Source organism: Penicillium antarcticum (assembly GCF_028974205.1).
Source record: "Penicillium antarcticum strain IBT 31339 chromosome Unknown utg000009l_segment0_segment0, whole genome shotgun sequence".
Lineage (NCBI taxonomy): Eukaryota > Fungi > Ascomycota > Eurotiomycetes > Eurotiales > Aspergillaceae > Penicillium > Penicillium antarcticum.
In genome coordinates, this window is record NW_026695307.1 from 207,180 (window position 1) to 229,299 (window position 22,120).

General features: G+C 51.2%; 11 protein-coding genes across 11 annotated transcripts; 8 read left to right on the forward strand and 3 right to left on the reverse strand.

Annotated features, from left to right (window-relative positions):
- Positions 1–430: 430 nt before the first annotated feature.
- N7508_008432 (amphiphysin) lies at positions 431–1,759 on the reverse strand (the record flags this gene model as incomplete). The annotated part of the gene is made up of 3 exons (XM_058466496.1): positions 431–453; positions 502–1,527; positions 1,576–1,759. The coding sequence occupies 3 exons, from the start codon at positions 1,757–1,759 to the stop codon at positions 431–433; spliced, it is 1,233 nt and encodes a 410-aa protein (XP_058314342.1).
- A 604-nt stretch (positions 1,760–2,363) lies between these two features.
- On the forward strand, positions 2,364–4,090 carry N7508_008433 (IscS subfamily cysteine desulfurase; the record flags this gene model as incomplete). Its single annotated transcript, XM_058466497.1, has 2 exons — positions 2,364–3,452; positions 3,668–4,090. 2 exons carry the CDS (start codon positions 2,364–2,366, stop codon positions 4,088–4,090), a joined length of 1,512 nt encoding a protein of 503 aa, XP_058314343.1.
- A 2,258-nt stretch (positions 4,091–6,348) lies between these two features.
- On the forward strand, positions 6,349–7,818 carry N7508_008434 (indoleamine 2,3-dioxygenase; the record flags this gene model as incomplete). Its single annotated transcript, XM_058466498.1, has 2 exons — positions 6,349–6,639; positions 6,688–7,818. The coding sequence occupies 2 exons, from the start codon at positions 6,349–6,351 to the stop codon at positions 7,816–7,818; spliced, it is 1,422 nt and encodes a 473-aa protein (XP_058314344.1).
- A 502-nt stretch (positions 7,819–8,320) lies between these two features.
- Positions 8,321–8,903, forward strand: N7508_008435 (uncharacterized protein; the record flags this gene model as incomplete). The annotated part of the gene is made up of 2 exons (XM_058466499.1): positions 8,321–8,422; positions 8,478–8,903. The coding sequence occupies 2 exons, from the start codon at positions 8,321–8,323 to the stop codon at positions 8,901–8,903; spliced, it is 528 nt and encodes a 175-aa protein (XP_058314345.1).
- Positions 8,904–9,976: 1,073 nt separating this feature from the next.
- N7508_008436 (uncharacterized protein) lies at positions 9,977–10,586 on the forward strand (the record flags this gene model as incomplete). Its single annotated transcript, XM_058466500.1, has 2 exons — positions 9,977–10,086; positions 10,133–10,586. The coding sequence occupies 2 exons, from the start codon at positions 9,977–9,979 to the stop codon at positions 10,584–10,586; spliced, it is 564 nt and encodes a 187-aa protein (XP_058314346.1).
- A 765-nt stretch (positions 10,587–11,351) lies between these two features.
- N7508_008437 (uncharacterized protein) lies at positions 11,352–11,771 on the forward strand (the record flags this gene model as incomplete). Its single annotated transcript, XM_058466501.1, has 2 exons — positions 11,352–11,669; positions 11,721–11,771. The coding sequence occupies 2 exons, from the start codon at positions 11,352–11,354 to the stop codon at positions 11,769–11,771; spliced, it is 369 nt and encodes a 122-aa protein (XP_058314347.1).
- A 146-nt stretch (positions 11,772–11,917) lies between these two features.
- Positions 11,918–12,841, reverse strand: N7508_008438 (oxygenase MpaB family protein; the record flags this gene model as incomplete). The annotated part of the gene is made up of 1 exon (XM_058466502.1): positions 11,918–12,841. The coding sequence occupies one exon, from the start codon at positions 12,839–12,841 to the stop codon at positions 11,918–11,920; it is 924 nt and encodes a 307-aa protein (XP_058314348.1).
- Positions 12,842–13,284: 443 nt separating this feature from the next.
- On the forward strand, positions 13,285–14,759 carry N7508_008439 (DUF3712 domain-containing protein; the record flags this gene model as incomplete). The annotated part of the gene is made up of 3 exons (XM_058466503.1): positions 13,285–13,532; positions 13,582–14,006; positions 14,056–14,759. The coding sequence occupies 3 exons, from the start codon at positions 13,285–13,287 to the stop codon at positions 14,757–14,759; spliced, it is 1,377 nt and encodes a 458-aa protein (XP_058314349.1).
- A 712-nt stretch (positions 14,760–15,471) lies between these two features.
- Positions 15,472–17,369, reverse strand: fbx15 (F-box domain protein; the record flags this gene model as incomplete). The annotated part of the gene is made up of 2 exons (XM_058466504.1): positions 15,472–17,169; positions 17,217–17,369. 2 exons carry the CDS (start codon positions 17,367–17,369, stop codon positions 15,472–15,474), a joined length of 1,851 nt encoding a protein of 616 aa, XP_058314350.1.
- Positions 17,370–18,217: 848 nt separating this feature from the next.
- N7508_008441 (caspase family protein) lies at positions 18,218–19,658 on the forward strand (the record flags this gene model as incomplete). Its single annotated transcript, XM_058466505.1, has 4 exons — positions 18,218–18,488; positions 18,539–19,343; positions 19,408–19,577; positions 19,633–19,658. The coding sequence occupies 4 exons, from the start codon at positions 18,218–18,220 to the stop codon at positions 19,656–19,658; spliced, it is 1,272 nt and encodes a 423-aa protein (XP_058314351.1).
- A 921-nt stretch (positions 19,659–20,579) lies between these two features.
- Positions 20,580–21,170, forward strand: N7508_008442 (uncharacterized protein; the record flags this gene model as incomplete). Its single annotated transcript, XM_058466506.1, has 1 exon — positions 20,580–21,170. The coding sequence occupies one exon, from the start codon at positions 20,580–20,582 to the stop codon at positions 21,168–21,170; it is 591 nt and encodes a 196-aa protein (XP_058314352.1).
- Positions 21,171–22,120: the final 950 nt, after the last annotated feature.

Below are 22,120 nucleotides of genomic sequence, written 5' to 3' on the forward strand. Positions count from 1 at the left end.
ATTGTGTCTTTTTTCCCTTCCTATCTTTGCTTCTGCACAAGCACTGCAGGCGCTCCTTTAATATGAATTCGTCATCATTTTACCTATTTTGATTGTAAAAAAATAGAGCTATACACACAATGTAAGACCTGCGGATTTCACCACACGACAGGTGCCATTGCAACCCTTGAGTCACTCACTCCTGTCTCATTCACGGATACTTAGACTAAACTTGGGAAGGAACAGACTGAAACTAGAGTAAATGGGCACTAGTTGACGAAGGATAGCTTATTTTATCGAAGTAACAATGTAAGATCCATTGCCACCGGGGAACTAACCAATCAAAAAAAAGAAAACCACGAACGAAATTATGTACAGACAGAACGCTCTATGTATAGACCACACGTGCGCCAGAATCGAGAAAAGAGAGTGAAAACGTTGATACCCAATGCTAATTCAATTGCACGTAGTTGGCTGGTACCATGTTAGCAATGTACTTTTGAATCATGGATTGACACTTACCCGGGAATTGGCCTTCCCGACCGCCGACACGCCCAGACCACCATTCATTTGTGTTGTCGGTACGCTGAACGATTTCGATAACATCACCAGCAGAGAATCCCAGATCACCATGTGCCTGGGCTTCGTAGTCGTAAAGAGCGGTGACGGTCTCGACCTGCTTTGCGCTGAGGTGAGATGGCTTCGCACGTGGAGGTGGCGGAGCAGGCTTGCTCTTTGCGGCTGAAGAGAAGCTGCCTGTCGGACTGGCACCAGCAGACGAGTAGGGTGGTGGAGGGTTTTCGTCAGCGGTGGAGCTAGAACGACCCCGGCCAATAGAGCCCTTGCCTTCCTTTTCGCCCTTAAGGGCGCTCAGCTTGGAGCCGGAACGGCGGACACCTTGAGTCTTGTAGTGCACGATACTGAGGGCCTCGGCACGTTCCTTCACATCGCCTCGCTTCTGCTCAAAGGCTTCTTCGACGTCAAGTTGAAGGTTGAAGTAGCTGATGTTCATGCCTTGCATGCGGTCGTGGAGGGTATAGAAGACGTTGAGTTGCATGTAGTAAAAAGACTGGAAGAGTGGGCGAATGAACTCGGCTTCGAGCGCGAACAGCTTGGGCAATTCGTCCTTGAGCAGATCGTTGTAGTAGTTGAATTCCTGTGTGGCGACCTCGACATCATTTTCAGCTTTGTACAAAGCCTTTTCGTCCTTGATCGATTTATCCTTCTTCTCTTCCAGCTTCTTCAGGGTCGCGTTGCGGCGGTCAAAGTCCAGCTTCTTGTGGTCACGCTTGACGGCAACCTTGCGAATCACCTTGATCACCTCGAGGAGCTGGTCGGCAGGGCTGATGATGCGGCTGTCGATCATCTCCAGCTCGGGGGCCAGGGCCTCCTGCAGCTCTTTGACGATCACTTCATATTCTTCACAGGCTTGGATTCCTTCGGCATTTCCTTCGAATTGGTAGGAGGTGGGATCAGAGGCGCGACCGGAGATGGGTTTGTAGATCTCAGCAACAGCTTTGGAGAATTCGATCTGGTGGTTCAACATGCCTAGAACGCGTCAGAGCAACGCCCTTTCATGCAGAATTCATATCTTACCGTTGATGGCGCCAAAGTACTTCTTGGACTCATCGTGGAGCTTCTTGGTCTCCTTTTCGAGCTCATCAAATCGGCGCTCGGCATCGGTGTAGACAGCATCTTTGGTGTGCTCGCCAATGTTGAACTTGACCTTGAACTGCTGCGGCGCACGCACAATGCTCTTCTGAAAGCCTTTGAAACTCATACTGCGGAAGCGGCGGAATGGGAGAGTGAGGAAGTTGCCAAGGCGGGGTGACGGGCTTTTGGGCCAACTTTCGCTTCTATGACATAAGACATTCGCGATGTGGCTGTACCGGAGTATATACTTCCCTTGCACGCCTAATTAGTGTGGCGCATACTATGTTACATCAGGCACCAATATTACTAGGGATCGGTGGCTGTTCGGGGGCTGAGTTCTCACGATCTGCTGCTTTTATTGCAGCCTTACCCGTATGACCGATCCTGGTTCGATTATCATTGGCCATTTCGTTTATATGCGGGGTGACTTGGCTGGCGAAAATACAGGTTCAACCTGTGGAATTTTATAAAGAAATAGTTACTCCAGGTATAATTTAAATCAAATGATCCTACTCACATATTATTTAGTCAAGCAATGACTTCAGAGTATAAAATTTTAGGAAAATGTTTCCGCCTGAGGCACCTCGGGGAACTCCCGGAGAAACCATCCTGATTCGGAATTCACCGAGGCCAGGTTTAGTCATGAGGAGTTTCCCGGCATTCAGTGATAACAAAAAGTCGGGGTTACTCTTCTTTCTTCATCCCACTTGGTTCATCACTTTATCTTCAAAATGACGAGTGCTGCTCCTACTGCTTGGAGACAGGCTTCGGCCTTCTCTAGACGCCTTTCAACTTATGGCTATCGCGCTCCTCGCTTCGCCACCCAGGCCCGTTCTTATGTTTCCGGAACCAAGGTCGGCCAAGCTCAGGTCAATGTCGAAACTGCCATCAAGGAAGAACAGAAGTCGTTCATGAAGCAGGCTGGTGTTCCTGCTCAGGGGGTGAACCTTCCTGGCACGACAACCTCCGCTGATGCCGCGATGAGCCCTTCCGCCGGTATTCTCAAGCAAGCCACCGTTCTGGACCAAGGTACACGACCTATCTACCTCGATATGCAAGCCACCACACCTCTTGACCCCCGAGTCCTCGACGCCATGCTTCCCTACCTCACCGGAATCTACGGAAACCCGCACTCGCGCACACACGCCTACGGTTGGGAGTCGGAGAAGGGTGTCGAGGAGGCCCGTGGACATATCGCCAAGCTGATTGGCGCCGACCCCAAGGAAATTATCTTTACAAGTGGTGCGACTGAGAGTAACAACATGTCTTTGAAGGGTGTTGCGCGGTTCTTTGGCCGCTCCGGCAAGAAGAAGCACATTATCACCACCCAGACCGAGCACAAGTGCGTTCTCGACAGTTGCCGACACTTGCAAGATGAAGGCTTTGAAGTTACCTATCTCCCAGTTCAGAACAACGGTTTGATTCGGATGGAGGACCTCGAGGCAGCTATGCGCCCCGAGACTGCCATCGTCAGTATTATGGCCGTCAACAACGAAATTGGTGTGATCCAGCCGCTCGAGAAGATTGGCCGTCTTTGCCGGTCCAAGAAGATCTTCTTCCACACTGATGCCGCACAGGCTGTTGGAAAGATTCCAATGGATGTCAACAAGATGCACATCGATTTGATGTCCATTTCCAGCCACAAGATCTATGGCCCCAAGGGTATCGGTGCTTGCTATGTGCGCCGTCGCCCTCGTGTTCGTCTCGAACCTATCATCTCTGGTGGTGGACAGGAGCGTGGATTGCGCAGTGGTACTCTGGCCCCGCATCTGCTTGTTGGCTTCGGTGAGGCTTGCCGCCTTGCCGCTCAAGATATGGAGGTAAGATTCTTGTGATTTGAAGTTTCGCCTTTGCTGCGATGACTAGACGTTGTGAATCAACATCGCTATTGGAGATGTCTGAGCGGTAGCTCCCTGTATACACGATACTCAGCGTCCATGATGTCAATCGCAGGGGTACTGAGTCGGCCGATGATGAATTTGGATTTATTTTTTTCTTTGTATAGGAAGATGCTAACATGTTGATTTACGAATAGTACGACACCAAGCACGTTGAGCGTCTATCAAAGCGCCTGAGCGAGGGCCTCCTGTCTATGGAACATACCGTTCTCAACGGTGATCCCGACGCCCACTACCCCGGCTGTGTGAACGTCTCGTTCGCCTACGTCGAGGGTGAATCCCTTTTGATGGCTCTGAAGGACATTGCTTTGTCTTCCGGCAGTGCCTGCACCTCCGCTTCCCTGGAGCCTAGCTACGTTCTCCGTGCCCTGGGTAGCAGTGATGAGAGCGCCCACAGCAGTATCCGTTTCGGTATTGGTCGCTTCACCTCAGACGAGGAAATCGACTACGTTCTCAAGGCCGTTCAGGCCCGTGTGTCATTCTTGCGTGAGCTGAGCCCGCTTTGGGAATTGGTGCAGGAAGGAATCGACCTGAACACCATCGAGTGGAGCCAGCACTGATTTCTTTTCTCTGATCATATTAATCACTTTCGTTTCGAGAAAAAATGCCCATTAGGGTCGGCGTTGGAAGTGTAACAACATTGGATTTGTACAGATTGAGCATAATCAACTCAGAATTTACTACCCCTACTCAATATGTAAGCATCCGATCGGTCAGCGTAAAGATGATTCCCGTTAGGATGTTCCGATGTAGTAACCCCCAACTTACCTACCATAGCGCCCACTGATGCTTCAGGTTAGACCAAGTTTATGTGCCGAAACAAGTTTGTCCCCTCATTGCAGCTCTATGGTGACTTTGCATATTCGATGCTTTCATGATAAGCTGACGTGGTCCATTCGATCTTAACATACAACGTTCACCTGCCGATGCGCCGGTTATCCGACTCAAATTCCAGGGAGTACATTCGCCTATACAGGTCCTTGGACTCTCAGCAAAACATCCGTCAAAGATGAACCAATTATCCTGGATTCTCTTCCATACTGTCTTTAAATCAATATCTGGAAACCTTCTTTCAAGCAACAGGGCAAGAGGACGCATTGATGATGTTTGTCCATGGAGGAGGGTACGGCTCTGGGTCTGGATCGGTGGCCTTTTGCGATGGAAACAATTTGGTACGGGATGATGAGGATATAATTGTTGTTAATTTCAAGTAAGTGGGTCGCATTTTATGAGAGAAATAGCTCAGATCTGGTAGTTATCGACTCAATGTCTTTGGATTTCCCAATGCACCTGGCCAGGGTGCTCTGAAGCAGAATCTGGGATTTATGGATCAGGTGTGCCGCTAACCTCAACAGTGAATTATAAGCTCACATATGTAGCGACTTGCGGTCAAGTGGGTTCATGAGAACATAGCCAACTTTAGCGGTGATTTGAACAGGATGATACCTATCGTATTCGGAACTTATAACCTATCCAACGCTGTAGCTCCATTCGCGGAAGAGGCGGAAGGCTAGCAAATACATCCAAGGTACTCACTCACCCTGATTCATACGATGTATTCGTCAGGGTCTTACGACTTTTAGGAGCAAGGATCGTATTTGCCGAGGATCCCCAAAATTCAATTACGATGGTCGGTCACTCATTGATTACACTGTGATTGTTCAGGCTGATAGTTGACAGAACCAACATTGATAGACCTCGCACTGAACAATACTAGTCAGGCTGTTTTTACATCCTCTGATTTGTGGGGTACTTCTTGCAATAAAGTTGGCAAGACCACAGAAAGAGGGAGCATCCAAGATGGCAGACAGACAGTTCCATAGTTCTTAGTTGGGTGCGATTTAAAGTCCCACCTGTGAGATGACATAAGCAGCAGGAGACCCCAATATTCTGTAACGGTAACCCTTGATGCCTTGTAAATCAGGTGGCAGCGTCAAATTCTTCATCCGGAGGGGTGTGGTCCACTGTGGATAGCCTCGGAACGAGGCTCTGAGCAAGGAAGATGGGGAAAGTAGGGGAGAAAGATATCAGATTAAAAAGGGCAAGTATATACAGTGAATCCAGACATCGAAGTAAGCTCAAGACTGACGTTGACGCAACGTGACCCCAGACGTTGCGTATGGAGCAGCGTGAGTGATGGCGAATGTGCTAGGGATTAAGCGAGAATGCCCCGAATTCGGCGCAAAGGCCGCATTCCCACGTCTCAGCCGTGTCTGCCAGGCTTCCGGTTCATTGTCTAGCACCCAGTCTACTTCTCGCTAAGAACAGACCCGCTGAGGAGCCCTTGCGCGTGCACCCATTGCTGCTTGGCATTTTAGTCTGAGGGCGTTAGTTGCATGGGCCCATATAAAATGAACCTGGTCTGTAGTTGTCTCGCTGGGCCCCCTCCTCTAAAACGGTTCCAGGGGTCTCTAAAGGTCTCCTGCTTGGTCCTATATCGGAATCTACTCATTAAGTCCGGCTTAGAAATGCCTCTTGACGCCCCCCCTTCGTCTCCCGGTGAATTACGTGCTTACAATCGGTCATCCCACCGGAAAACTCTGCCGGGGATAGTTACCTAGTTCATGTCGTGGATGGTTACTGTCCGTACCTTGATAATAATGAGTAGCCTTTCTCCCCCCTCCGAACTTGCTCCGTCATCATCCGTACGCTTCCTGGGGTACTCTCGCCACTGTGCCTGACTTATAACTTCTTCCTTTTCTTTACTCACATTGACATCATTGCATTTTAAAGAGATTCGGCTATCAGACGGGATTGAGACCCGGAGCGCCCCTTCTGTACATCTGGCACACCTGCCTCTTCCTTCTTCACAACCACCATGTTACCTCCAGTGCCATCACCTGCTGATTATGGGATCACTCCCGATTATGGGTTCCTTCCCCAAGAGCCTCCACTGGCGGTTCTCCCGGATCCATACTATGCTAAGTGGGAGGCCATCGTGGGGAACTTGCAAGCCCTCATCCTGAGCAAACGGGTCCGGTCCCTGGTGGAGCGTCTCCCCCTACTATCTACTGAGTACCTCCAGACAGATGCTGAGTGGCGTCGCGCCTACGTGGTACTTGTGTTTATGCTGCATGGCTTTGTCTGGGGAGGTGATCGTCCCGCTGAGGTACGTTGTCCCACTGATCACGCGATGAGCAACACTGACATTCTACAGAGGATTCCCCCTCAGCTTACAGTGCCATTGTTTAAAGTCTGTGAACGGCTCGAAGTGCCCCCAGTTGCCACTTATGCCGGGGTTTGCCTCTGGAACTACAAGCCGATATTTCCCGACGAGCCGGCCACCCACTTGGATAACCTGGCTTGCCTGCAAACATTCACTGGGTCACTGGATGAACAATGGTTCTACCTCGTCTCTGTTGCTATGGAGGCACGTGGAGGTCCCTCCATCCCGTTGATGCTCCAAGCTATCACAGCTGCGCGTGCAGGAAAGAGCCAGGTCGTGACCGAATGCCTGCAGCAACTGGCTGAAACCATTGATGAAACCGCTGAATTATTACAACGGATGTACGACAACTGTGACCCATACGTCTTCTACAACCGCATTCGCCCATATCTAGCCGGAAGCAAAAATATGAGTGACGCCGGCTTGCCCAATGGTCTGTTATATGATGACGGCCACAACCCAGAATACCGACAATACGGCGGAGGCAGCAATGCCCAAAGCTCGCTGATCCAATTCTTCGATATCGTCCTCGGCGTGGAACACCGACCAACCGGTACAAGCCGCGACAGCGACGACAGCGGCAAGACCCGTAACAGCTTTATCCACGAGATGCGCACCTACATGCCCGGCCCACACCGACGATTCCTCGAACAAGTCGACTCAGTAGCCAATATCCGCGCCTTTGTTGAAGCCCGCCGCGGAGACTCAGCCCTCTGCATTGCCTACGACGCATGCCTAGCCATGCTGCGTGTCCTCCGCGACAAGCACATCACCATGGTGTCCCGCTACATCATTATCCAATCCCGTAGTGCGCGTCAACCCTCGCAGTCCAGCAGTCGACCGGCAGCAACCAACCTCGCCACCGCCACACCGACCGATAAGAAGAAGTTGCGCGGGACAGGTGGGACTGCCCTCATTCCATTCTTAAAACAAGCACGAGATGAAACTGGCGAGCCTGCTATTGATGCATGGGCTCGACGACTGCTTAGTGACGGCCCTGTTGAGAAGACCTTTGCTTCACTAAGTAAAGTTGGCGAGCAGCCAGACGGGCATCTTGAAGTTGTTGGTCTATGCGGGACATGGACTGCCGACGATAGCGAGGGTGGCATTTGTCACTGGTAAAGGACATATTTTCTGGTTATTGAGCGACGCATTGCATCTGGGATCTGCGTACATGGCGATAAAGCGTTGATTGCATATGATTTGTATTCTGATAGAGGATTTGATTAAATGGCTATTCCATCGTTACTCTACTTCAGTTTTACTAGACATGTACTTGCGCTGTCAAATCCGACAGCGCATGTCTAGATGTTTGTTTCCCGTGTAGATCTTGATCTATAAACTGATAAACAAACTTGGCAGCCATGACGCGTGAAGCGTCATCCCACGTGATGTGATGTCATCTACGTCATCGATCGTGGCTTTTGTGTACACCTTCATGAATGCCCTGGAACCATGTGGCGTGGGATGTGATGTCTATTTAAGCATTGTTCCATCCTCATCTGCCATCTCCATCTTCACTTCAAACATCTCTGCATCTCTGCATCTCTGCATTTCTGCATCTCTCCATCTCAACTCTCTCCATCTCAACTCTTTCCAATCTAAACTATCCATATCTATAACCATGTCCGACGGTAACTCTTCCACTGGCCAGTCCTACCTTGACCAGGCCACCGGCCTGGCCCAGCGTGCTGCAGGCGCTGTCACTGGCAACTCTTCCACCGAGGTAAATAACACCCACCCCACCACCAACCAACCAACCCACCACTGACACTTTCAAGACCAAGGGCGAAGTCAAGCAAGAAGTCGGCCAAGCCAAAGACGAAGCCTCCCATACAACCGCCAAGCTAGGCCCTTTCTCCGCTGACCCCAACACCGGCGCCGTCGCAAAGGACAACGAGAAGCGCTCCGACGGCTCCTGGGACCAAACCGTCGGCTCGGCCAAGGAATCCGTCGGCAACATGATCGGCAACGAGAACCTCCGCAAGGCCGGCGAGCAGCAAAACGCCGCAGGCAAGGAACAGGAAGCCAAGGGCCAACTCAAGGACTGGGGTGAGGGAATCCAGAACCGCGCCCATGGAGCCCTTGGTGCCGTCGGTGCTGCTGTCGCTGGTGACCGTACCGAAGAGGAGAAGTACCGTGATCAGCATGATGAGGGCAAGGTCCGTCAGCGCGGTGCTGAGGCTGATATGGCCGAGAAGGCTTAAGTGACATTTGTGCGGAACACTTGAACATTTGTGCTCGTGACTTCGGTTCTTGCCTATGGCTGTTTTTATGACCTTTTGACGATGGCTTAGCTGTGATATCCAATTGATTGCCATGTTTTATTTGATCTTCTTGCAATATGTAGCTCTGCTTTTGAAGAGGAGATATGTCGGAGTTGAAGTAAGCATAGCCCAAGCAGGGATGTGCATGTTGACGTGTACCCACAAGAAAGTACTGGTCCAGCACAGTAGTCAATGGGATTGGTTTTGATACCAAGGAAACTTGTCGAAGAATAATTCACATTAGAGAACTTTCATGACATATCGGTTCGACTCGAAAACAAGCCCAATACCACTTTTCTTTCGTGTCGAAACGTTCATCCCAAACAATTCATATAATCCAATTCCTAGGTTCCCAACCTTCGACAACTGCGGTTTCCAACACCAACAAAGGTCTCTAGGGTTGATGTACAGACTGAGTTAGACTGTCCTCCAAACACCGGGATCTAAATAGCCTCCGTGAGAGGCAACAATGTCCCCAGCCGACCCCGCAGTGAACTAGAGCCCCATTCTTAGGCGAATCTACCCTGTGGTTTCGGTTCTTCCTTGTTTTCGATAGTATGAATTACGTTTGCTTGACTATCCACGAATGACCAATTGAACGCTTTACCGGAGACACCACCATGTCCTCCAATATAGACCAGTGAACGGGGAGGCCAAGGTCAGGCGAGACCAGTCGAGATGTGTAGTGGCAGCAAGACATCCGCTCAGATCTACAGCCGATCTGGAATCTATCACATACATCGGTGCGTTCCGTGCAGGGGATAAACCTTGGAAATATCCGAGGTGAACGTGGCTAATCCCCCCCCCGGTGGAATCGGGGCATTGGCATCTGATCATCGTCTGTCCGAGGTTCACCAGTGAGCTAAGTCAACTTAACAGCCTTGAAAGGCCTAGAAGCCTAGAGTCATTATGTCACCTTGGACATGGCTTGAAGCATGGAGGGGTCGAGTGCTAAGCATTTGATATAGACCGACTTCCCCAAACCTCTCCATCGCACTACTATTCTCATCACCATGAAGTTCACAGCCGTCCTGTTCTTCCTCGCGGCATGCAGCGCTGAGCACCATCACCGCCGAGAGGGAACAGACTATGGCATCAACCTGGCCTCAATCTCCAGCGCATTGTACATACCACAACCCACCCACAGCGATCAAACTAACACCATCTAGAGAGCATATGACGGCCAACCAAACCGCCAGCGCCAACTTCGCCAACATTTCCTCGCCGCCCAAGTCCCTCATCCCAGAGATCCTCTCGGTAGTACCCGTCTCGGTGATCTGGGAATTGGTCAATCCGGCCCAGCGCAGTTCCTTAGCCAGCCAGTTCAAGGCAGGAAGCACACCCGCCTGGTATAGCAATCTACCGACCGACGTGAAGAGCTACATGTCCGTGGTGAAATCGCAGATCTCCGGCGGCGCATTGACAGCCACTACGGGCTTAGCGTATGAGACGCCGACCGCCACCGCAACTGGGTCAGAGTCAGGATCGACAGATGGAGCAAGCGGAAGTGCAACTGCAAGTGGAATGGCATCGACATCCACTGGTGGCGCTGCACAGGCCACGGGACTCACCGTATCAGTGATGGGGGCCATGGGCGTGCTTGGGCTGGCACTAGCTCTGTGATCGTTTTGTGCTTTTGCTCCCGGCGATGCATCCCAGTGGAGAGCGGAAGGTCCCACTATGATTTCCATTTAGTTAGACGATTGTGATGAGAAATGTGACCAGAATTGAGTATGAGCAGACTTCCAGAAATGAGTGCGGAGTAACTCCGAGCCATGGGTGGTTTCACGATGTTCGCAAGATTGAAATGCCTCATATGCTGTATAGTTAGACGAACCATGAGGCGCCAATGCAGGTCCTCTCCCACATGCTCTTTTAATTTAAATTCATATGGAATCGGCATGACGAGGTGGTCTCTCTCTCTCTCTCTCTCTCTGTGGATATGCAGGCCTGCTTGGACCTGAGCTTATGTCGATCGCTTCCCAAGACAAAGAGTTCTCCGGGGAATTCACGAATCAGACGAACTAGTCGAAGCCAAGCGAGTCCCACCACAATCCCCCCAAAAAGAGGATCATCAGTCGATCGGATGAAAGTTGAGGTCCGGGGTGAAACCATGCGGGGAAACCCTCGTATTGATTGCTCGCTTCCACGTACTATTCACTGCACTGCAATGGAACCAACAATTCACATGGTGTACTCTTAAATCTACCTCGGCGTACATCACCCGAGATCGTGTCAATCCGGCCGCAACGGCCTCGGGGCTTTTATCGATTGAGCACTAGATTCACGCTAAGTGCCTTGGTCTAGATCGAGCAATCTCGTTTATAAGACTCGAGTAGTGTAGAGCCATACAATCTATCTTCAATTCTCCCTTCCACATCGATTACAATGCGTTTCTTCCGTCTTCTCCCTCTGGCTCTGGCTCCCCTGGCTCTGGCAGCCCCTGAGCCCCGGCCCAACCCTGTCGCTGCACCCGCACCAGAGCCCTCCGGTCTGCTAGAGGAGCTGCCCGATATTCTCAGCGGTGTGCAGGGTCTTTTGACAACCGATAATCTCAAGAAGTTGGATACCATTCTCGATGGGGCGGCCAAGTTACTCGCCTCGGACAATATCAATGTCCTGCAGGATATCTTGACCAATGCTCACAGTCTGCTCACCAAGAGCTTTGTGGATAATACGACTACCCTGATTGGGGATGCCACGCCGGTATGTATCCGACCAGATCTCATGTCACATCGCATACTAACCACACGCTAGTTGGTGGAGGATGTTTCCAAGCTTTTGGGTGGGGTGTTAGGGTCTCTATAGGACAGGAAGGAATGAATTACGACGCTTCATTTATGCATCAATATAACTATTTCATTTTCAATTTCAATATCCCAAGATCTTCAGAAGAGAGCAATAATAACACCAGCATGATAAACATCAAAGGATCGGGTATATACAACAAAGAATCACACCACATTCAACTTCTCCCGCAAGCGATCCTGGTAGAATTTCAAAGGATAGGCTCTCCACTTGTTAGGCATAGCTGGGTACACCGCAACCGAAAATCCCATCCACGTACGATAAATCGCCCGAGTAGCCACCGTCGAGCGCAGCCCATAGGCATCCCGCAGCTTCGGCGGTAGCATCTCAATGGTCGACACGCGCAGGAAAGGCTTCATCGTCTGCACCCAGCGCGGCATATCTGTACTCTCACGCAAATCCTTCGCAAACTGCGCCGCATCCGACGAAACGGTCAACTCGGACACCTGCCGATCCCAATATGACCAAAAGGCCTCACGGGTCTCGGGCCAGGTGCCAGGGGGGACGCCCAGACAATTCATCAACAGGGTAAACTCTTTATACGCCAGCTGGGCGCTGGCATAGTCCACCCGACCATACACCCGCTGATAAAAGTCCGTCGCAGTCGCATACAACGTGGCAGCCATCCACAACTGTAGTGCAGGCTGCTGCGCAAAGCGGTTCGAGCGCCCACCACCAAGAAGAGGCGGCTCGCCATTGTGCAACATATCAATCAGCGTCTTGCGCTCGGCACGGGTGCCAAAGACCAGACAGGAGATGTAACTGATATGCGCTTGCAGGGCATCGATCAGTTCCGTGGCGAGCTCCTTGTGTCCGCCTGCAGTCTCTTCACGGATTCCAGGGAGGGCCGCTTGGAGGAGCAGGGTTGCCCCTGACCCGGCGAAGAGGATGCCCTCGGAGAGCATCTTTGGTAGGACTTCTAGTTGCTCCAGGGCGTGTAGACGACCAGAGTCGCTCGTGATGTTGTTTGTGGTGGTGTCTGAGTCGCCATTATAGACGTCTTCATGATTGAGTTCATTCTTTTCGGGCTTCTCGTCCATGTGGGAAACGGGAGAGGAAGTCGAAGACATGATGTATAGTGACTCCAGGGGACAGAAATGCAGAGATGCCAATTGTCTTTTCAATCAAGGGACCAACGGGACCCCGCAAACCTGACCCCAAACCCCAGACCCGAAAGTCTTAACTCTGAGAAAGAAAAGACGATCCGCTCGGCCCATGTGAATAGTTTCGTCGTTTGGTGGAGCAGCCGCGGTTCGCAGCAGATCGCCATCTCCTGAATGTCGATCTCAGCCCGTTTCTGGCGTCATTTGACCTCCGAAGGGAACGCTGCTCCGACGCTATCCTTTTTTCGCTCTTTTTTCGCTCTTTTCCCTCGCTGTTTTTTCCTTTCGGCCTCGTCTTGCTGGACCCGACCCGCTATGGGGTCTGGAGACTATGGGGTCGGAGGGTCCACGGGCTTGTTTTGTTACTTATACCATGTCCGCCCCGAATTTGCAGCCCAATTGAGAACATCATGTCTGACAAGCCGGCCTACCTCAGTTCCGATGATGCCAAATACTCCCTGGGCATTCATCGGGGTCCCTTATTCGCCAAAAATGTCGACGAAGGCTCCAGACTCGCCCAAGTCGAGTCGGCCGGGGGTCACTCGTTAGCGGCGAGAGAACTGAACAAGAAAGAGAAGTTTGCGCGCCATTGGAAGCGATTCTGGTGTCTGCATCTCTTTGTGACCATCATCTTCCTGGCCATCTTCCTACCGGTCTTGTGAGTTGGTACCCTCCCCACAGCTGAGTAGACAACTAACGTCGCATAGCTTCCTCGTGGCCATCCCCGCAATTTCGCAAATGGTCGTGGACAAGTCCGACCTGGTTCTTGTCAATGCTGCGGTCTTGAACCCGCGACCGGATCGCATTCAATTAACACTCGAGTCGGCGCTGGACCTGAAGATCGCGCTGCCCGTGCGCATTGAGCCCATCACGTTAGACCTGTTTGTGCGCGACGCGGGCGCCGAGAATAAATGGGCTACGGCCCGCTTGGATGGGATGGTGGTCAAGGGGAATTCCACGCTCGGTGTGAGTGATGTGTCGACGCCTCTGACCAATTTGACCACCTGGACGGAATACGTGCACAATGTTGTGTTCGAGGAGACCACGCCGCTGTCGATCAAGGGCACCACCAATTCGTATTTGGGTGTGCTCAAGTCGCCTGTGACTATGGATAAAGATGTGTACTCCCCAGGTACGTCACCATCTCCTAGCATTCACTGAAAATCATCTAACAATCCCAGTTTTGAATCAATTCAAAGGCTTCAGCATCTCCAACAGCGGTCTCATCCCAGCCAGCTCAGATGGCACCAATCTAATTGGCAATGCCACCCTCCCCAACAAATCAGTCCTGACCCTCGACATCGGCACAATCGTCCTCGACGTCCACAGTGGCGATCTACTAATCGGCAATGCCACGCTGAAAGACGTAACCCTCTATCCAGGCGACAATACATTCCCCTTAACCGGCGTCCTAGACCTGGGTGTCATAATCAAAAATCTAGGCAAGGTACTTGCCTCCCAAGCCTCAGCCCTGAAATCTGGCAATCTGGCCTTGGACACGATCACACGAACCGTGACGTGGAACGGTACACTGGTGCCATACTACACAGACGTGATGAAGCAATTGACCCTAACAGCCAACGTGGCAATTGCCGACCTTCTCAAGAATACAATTCACAACTTCCTCAACAGCGACTCCAGCATCTCAGATCTGATCGGCTCGCTAGGCAGCAGCAACGGAAGCACCAGTGGCCTCCTGTCAAATCTGACAGATGGCGAAAGCGCCAGCGACACAGCCAGTGCTGCCCTTGCTGAATCTTCTTCGCTTTCATCCAAGCTGAAGAGAAATGCTGCTGTGCGGGATGTATTCAAGAATGAACATCCAATCAAGCGGGATGCGATTATCGACTCGCTTGCTGGTCTTTATATGAAACACCAGGCATGAGCCATTCCCCTGTGCTATGTTTATGTTGTATTTCCTTTTGGTTCTGTTAATATGGACTCATCTCATGTTCATGTACATGAGTGGAGTCCGCTGATGCCTAGACGATACTTGATTCCCAGGCTGTGGCCATTGTTGACTATTCCTTCTATTGTGTGATTGTTTGGAGTTTGGTGGATTTTCTTACTATTTTACACTGTTTACACCGTTTACACTGTCTTGCTTGATCTGTTTACGTCTTCATCCTAGAGATTAAGATAGAACGTCCTTTTGCTGCTTATGTGAGGTGTGATGTACAGTACATACTTGGAATCTTGGTCTAGACCGGTTCGATGCATATAATACATCAATTATACTATGGCGTTCTGATCTGTTTGACAAACTCGGGGTCAGCTTGGCAAAAGTACTTCGCCCGGGTGATCAACTAGTATATGCATGTCTAACACAAATGTCTAGGATGATCCACAAATGGAAATAGGCAACCAATCCATTACCGAAAACGGTATTACATTGCGATGTCGAGAAAACCCGCCCAAGAGGCTCTGTCTTCTGTGTTGGATGCCCAAGGCATCCTGTTCGTACAGTGAATACGAACTCATGCACCTCGTACTCGTACCAATTTAGTTTGAACTTGATTTTCTCTATTGACATTGAAGGGTATGGTATATCTGACAGGTCCGAGCTGTCTGTAAGTTCTATGGAGAATATTGGTGGATTAACGGAGCCAATAGCCACGTCGAATGGGAAGGAAGAAAGGCTGCGCCTCTTGTATAGCATCCTTGTCATAATGATTCGGCGACTGGGGTCTCACGTCATAGATGTCTCGTGAGTCGGCCTCTTCGCCCGGAGAAAGAGTTTGAAGTGCAGGGATGTAGAGTTGAGGGTCGAAACTGATGAGAATGAGAGCTTGGTGGTCTGGTGGTAGTCCCCGAGCAGAAACGGAATATATCAAGGAACGCTCATCTGAAATTCCCTTCACGAATGAAGTCCGTGCATCTGGGCAGAGAAGATGGTGTAGAGCAGGCGGAGCGTTGTCTGGAGGCCACAGGTGTACACCACGACACTCGAAGCGTTCTTCAGAAGCTTCAGTAGGACGACCATCTTGGTCCATCTGTGTCGGCTGGAATAATGTATTGCGAGGACCTTCAATTCCTTCTTCGTCAATGGGGGATTTGCGCTTTCTTGATACTGTGCGCAGGCGGAGTCGGTCTCGAGACCGCACACTGTCACCAATAGGAGCAGGGTCGTTGACAAGATCAATAAAGGTAGATGCACCAAGGTGGTAGTTTCGGTGCTTTGTCCGTACGGCAATGAATTCTTGTCGCTTCTTCTCATCCGAGCCACTCTCGTACTCGGCGTGATAGTCGCGGCGTAACCGCTTGGCAGGTCGCTCATCGTAGGGATGATCATCATCGAGGTCATCGTCCATGGAGACCCAGGAAGGGGTTTCAATCGCCCCTTCTGACAGAGGTGCCAAAGCCTCCTCAGGAGTGGGCAGTCGTTGGGTATAGTAGGTTCGGTGGTTTTCACTCCCTCCATGTCGCCATTCCCGACGACATTCCAAGATCACCGGTCGTCCCGTCATTTCGTCGGTGCGGATAGACAGGTCAGTCCACATCTCGTTGATAGGACCTTCTTGATGCTCACGACGCCAGAAGCGACCGTTCCATTTGCGGCCAGCTTCACGAGGGGCATGACAAAACCAATGATAGAAAGAGGAATGGACCTCATTGTCGTCGGAAGCAACTTGAGTTGACACCGCGTAGAGGTGGTCTTGATACATCTCAAAACACAATGTTTGTCCCAGATCCCCGTCGACAACCCGATCGAGCGGAAACCCAATGTGAAGGCCGGTGAGGAAATCCAAGCCTGTCACTGACCACACTCCATCCGAGCCATCCGCAGCCGTAAATGTGCCAAACCAGATGTAAGATCGGGTATGACGCACAAAGAGAGGCGCCCCAGCTGGAATGGGCTGTGACAACAGCTGGCGGTTGACGAAGCTCTGTGTACTCCGGACCGTATTGATCGCCCACAGTATATCCTCGGTCGCAGTCACACCAGTCTCCCGAAAAACAAGAATGTCATCACTATAAGCGACCAGCGTGACCCGACTACCGGGTGATGAGTTGGTCGGGCTGACATTGAAGCGTTCCCCGATGACGGGGAGGTAAATCACGCGCTCAGCACGCTTGTCCCCATGCACGTCCAACAGACGAATCTCCTCTTGCCAGCGATAACAAAGGATGCCTTGATTATAAAGAAAGTCGGCGGCATAGCCTAACACCGCGACAGAGTAGGGGTTTGCCGTGGCGACAGCCTCGTGAATATCAAAGCGGTGACCGACAGCCTTGCGATAACCAGACTGGGCAGCAACAGCAGCCTGACCTTCTTTGCTGTAGAGTAAAACATTCTACGGCAGTTAGTTTAAAGTCAAGCCTGGAAATTGATGTAGTCTACCTCAACAGTTTTGCGGGCGATCTGCTCGCTTTGCGTTAGTGCGCGCAGGGCGCGATTGGTGCGGCTGAGATTGATAAAGTCACGGTCGTCCAGCGACGTGGCGATTTGATAGAAGACATCGAAAGGAAGAGTATCCAGACTCTGGGGCGTCATGGTAAAGAAAGAACACGGGATTAAAGAATTAGGGGGCACATCATTACGGAGGAAGGGGAGGGGGTTATGAAGGAGATGAGGCTCAAGGGTGAGAACGGCCGAAGAGCCTCACGATGTGAGACCAAGGGGGGCTAGTTTTGGAGGCTCCGGGGGCTGAGTATGCGGCTCTCTCGGATTACGTGGGGATTTACATGGACTTGGACTTCCAAGATTCCAGGATCTAATCGTCTCGATCTGCAGAGTCACACAATAGTAGCATAGATCAGTAGTCCATCACTAGTCAGTATGACTGGTGAGACATGACTGGTTATTCACAGTCGAAGAGCCTCAAGTGGCAGCGGAGTTATGATCCTCCGGCTTCCGGCCTATTATTAGGTCAGGTGACGCATCCTAGTCCCCTGCCGTCACCTGACGAGCAGAAAGTCGTTGCCTGCTGGTACTTCAGGTACATTTCAGCCACTTCCAGTCATAATAACAGGTACTTCAGGTACTTCCACGGCACGCTTCTATACTGAAATAGATCATGTTTACCGCTATGTTAGTGACATTTCCATCAACCATTGGCATTGACGTAACTTGGGAATGTATCCTGCAGCCCTACAGGTGGATCCTTTCAATTCCAGTAGAATAATTTATCCTACGTGTACGTACATAATTGTTGGACAAAGAATCGGCACAGTGCCGAGTGCCCAGAAGTGCAGGGCGCCCTGAAGGTGTCCAGGACCCACCCACGACGAGTCCTTTTAAGCTGTTCTTGCTTCAACTCGACTTCTTCTTCTTCTTCTCCATAACATCAACATCAACATCAACATCAACATTAATCATGTACCACCCTCCTCCTGGTCCGTATGGACCTCCTCCTCCTGGACCACCGCCGTGGGGATATCAACAACCTGGGTGGCAACCCCCGCCTCAGCCCTACCCTCAGCCCTACCAACCCCAGCCTGGTTACCCTCCCCATCACGGCCACCACGGCCATCACCGATCCCAGAGTCAGTCGCAATATCCAGGTGCCTATGCACCATCAGCGCATCCACCGTATCCTCAATACCCTCCGCAATCCCCCTCTTCCCTACGGGCAGTCACAGTCACCGGCGCATCTCAGTGCGCCCCTAAATGGTAAGGATGCCCCGCCAAGCACACACCTCAGCGTCACTCACCATTTACAGGCCGACCTCGGGCAAACTCGGCCAGTTTACCGCCTCCACCACCACAGACAGCCCAGCATTTCGGTCGTGGCGCACCGTCAAACTACAATTTCCAGTACTCAAACTGTACTGGTCGGCGCAGGGCTCTATTGATCGGAATTAATTACGCGGGGCAGCCGAATGCCCTCAAAGGATGTATCAACGATGTCACCAACATGTCTAATTTCCTCACCCAGCGATTCGGGTACAAGCGCGAGGACATGGTGATTCTCACCGACGATCAGCGCAACCAAATGAGCCTTCCAACCAAGGCCAACATCCTCCGGGCCATGCAGTGGCTCGTCAAGGACGCCCAGCCTAACGACTCCCTCTTTGTGCATTTCTCCGGTCACGGCGGTCGCACACCCGACCTGGATGGCGACGAGGATGACGGATTCGACGATGTCATCTACCCACTGGACTACCGTGTGGCTGGCCACATTGTGGACGATGACATGCACGCGATCATGGTGCGTCCGCTGCGGCCCGGAGTGCGATTGACAGCGATCTTCGACTCGTGCCACTCGGGCACTGCATTAGACCTGCCATACGTCTACTCGACGCAGGGTATCCTCAAGGAGCCCAACCTAGCTAAGGAAGCCGCCCAAGATTTGTTCAGCGCCTTCAACTCGTATGGCCAAGGTGATTTCTCCAGTATGGCCTCTACCGCCATCGGCTTCTTCAAGAAAGCGGCCAACGGCGGCTCCGCACGCGAACGTACAATCATGACCAAAACCTCACCGGCCGACGTGGTGATGTTCTCGGGGTCCAAGGACACACAGACCTCGTAAGTGGCGTCGCAGGCTAGCAATTAATGTTTAAGGATATGAAACTAACCCTGTTCTTCGTAGTGCCGATACATTCCAGGATGGACAAGCGCGGGGTGCTTTAAGTTGGGCGTTTATCAAATCCCTGCAACAGTGGCCGCACCAGAGTTACCTGCAGTTGCTCAACACCATCCGAAATGAGCTCGAGGGCAAATACTCCCAGAAGCCGCAGCTGAGCTGCAGTCACCCCCTGGGTATGTTTCCATGGGGCCCCAGACTCCAGTTGCAGTTCCCCACTGACGATCGCAGACACCAACCTCCGCTTTGTGATGTAATGAAGTACAGTACAAGTACATGAATGAATGTAGCAAATGAATCACGCGATCCGAGACCCGGATCCCGACCCGTGCGGAGTACTCCGTGTCAGAAATACAGTGCATTAGTCCGTAAAAGTAGCAGAAAACGAAGAACGGAAATTCTCCACGGCTCATCCACATTTGGCCCTCATTTGTGGCTGTGGCCCGAGGTGGATCCCGCAAAGTTACTGAGCTCGTATTTCCCTTCTGTGCAAGTAGACAGTCAAGGCTATGAGTAGAATAAGTAACAAGTAACAAGTACTAAAGTGGCATGTACGCACACTAATCAGTTTCTTACGGACAAGACACATTGTGGCTGTCTAAATGTCTTGATCTATAAAAAGTACAATGTAGAGACATTTCTAGCGCCCCTGAGCGGGAATCGAACCAATCAAATCCCCACTGCGAACTGTTCCCGAGTGGAAACCGTGGATTCTCTGGAGTTGCCCCTTGGTTTGAGCAGAAAACACATCAGGGAACGCATAAGAAGCCGTAAGAATGGTTTAAAAAAAACGCCTAAGACGGTGCGTAAGTTAAATATAAAGATCGTGGCTTCGCTCGGCCGCGTCATTGGATGGTGCTGCAGATCCTGTATGATCTGATAGGAACTCCGCTGTCTCCAGAGTCCACATGGAGTATGAGAACAGGTAAACATGCCATCAGTTCAACAAGTAACAGTCAACTATTGGGGAGTATACAACATGGCCTCTATAGCAAGCCTGGAATCGCGAACAGTAGATAATAAAAACTGAAGACTCGATAAATTACAGTCATCTAAGTGTTACACGGGACTAAAATCTTCTATGTCTCTGATCCACTTTTTGGTCTTTTTCGGAATTCATCAGATGCGCTTTTTTCTTTCTCCCTCTTTTTCTTTCTTCTCTCACCCTCACTCTCATCATGTATACCTCTACAAACAGCTCCTACACCTCCAGTGTCGCCTCCGACCCTCAATCCCCTCACTCCCCATATCAACATCCTCAACCTACCTCCTCTCTCTCGCTCAATTCCCGCCGTGGCCCCATGCCTTTCAAATACCCCCGGTTCTATGCATCCCCGTTGGACGAGGGCACCGACTCAACCCCCCTCCAAGTCTACGGCTATGAACAGCGCGAACCTTCAATCTACGGCAAGCCACCCAAGCTCCTCCGCCGGGTATCGCACGCTCTAGGCGATATCCGCGAGGACATGACTCTCCAGTTGGACCCCCTCAAGCGCCGCTCGACCATCTTCTTTGAAACTCCACTCTCCCCAGCTAGTCCCGAGGTGCCCATGACCTCCGAGGGCCCGCGGTCGCGACCCATGTCTATCATCTCCTACGATGCCATCGCAGCCCCATCTAGACGACTGAGCCAGCGCCTGACACGCCGCCTGTCTGTCTTTTCGTCGCGAGGCAAGCCCACTGGAAACGCTGGCGCCAGCATTTCCACGCCTAACCTGATCGGATCTTCGACTCAATATGGAAACCGAAGCCAGGCCTCGTTCATCTAGAATGAACCACCTTGAATTGGAGTAATGAACAAAAACGAAACGCCAGGTTGTCGATCCCCCCCCCCCACAGATTGAGACCCGGGGGATCGACCATACATACCATGGGCAACCGGGGAGGGTGTTTGGATATAATATTTGATTCTATGTTTTGGGCGATTATTCTCATTCTGCATTCACAGCGACAGCGATGATTTACATTATACACTCCTTACTCGCTGCTTGTATCTATTCTACGCATAGCTCGGAGTTATGGTTTTGGGCGATGTCTGATTTCCAGCAATTTTTTGTTTTGTTTTCTATTGATCTTTATTGCATGTTCAATACCGATATATCAGAATGACAGATCACCTACAGTACTCTACTCCTAGCATACTGCACATCAATGCAAACCAAACGCTAATAACGCCACCATGCAGTCAACATCAACCCCTCCAAGCCAAGCATTACCGGTGGACCAACGTGCGTCAGCCCGCAAACGCCAACATGTAAAAATAAAAGATCTTACGAATGCGACCGAGTCGTACGTCTACATGAAACGAGTTCACGGATGCCTATCAGATGACAATCCCATGTACCGCTAAAACACCAATACACACTGTCTGTATCCGCTAATCACCAAAGCAATGGAAACCTAACCTCTAGCGCGATGCAAGGTGCTCGGAAGGTCCTCGGACACCCACTCTGTTGTCCCGCCCGGCTCTTCCTCGGTTCTTCAATGGGCTGATCGGAGTGGGGTCTGTCTGCGATGTCTGAGATGGGCTTACTGTATTGAGGGTTTGCCATCTATATCCCGTTCGCATTCTTCGGGTCGGGTGGATTGGGATGCGATTGTTTGGTTGGAAACATGGGCGACACATTATGTATCGCTCTTTTTCGGCGAACATCGGTACACTTCTAAGTGAGGGGTTTCTTGGTCTTCGGTTAGATTAGTTGGAACTAGGTGCAGTTGA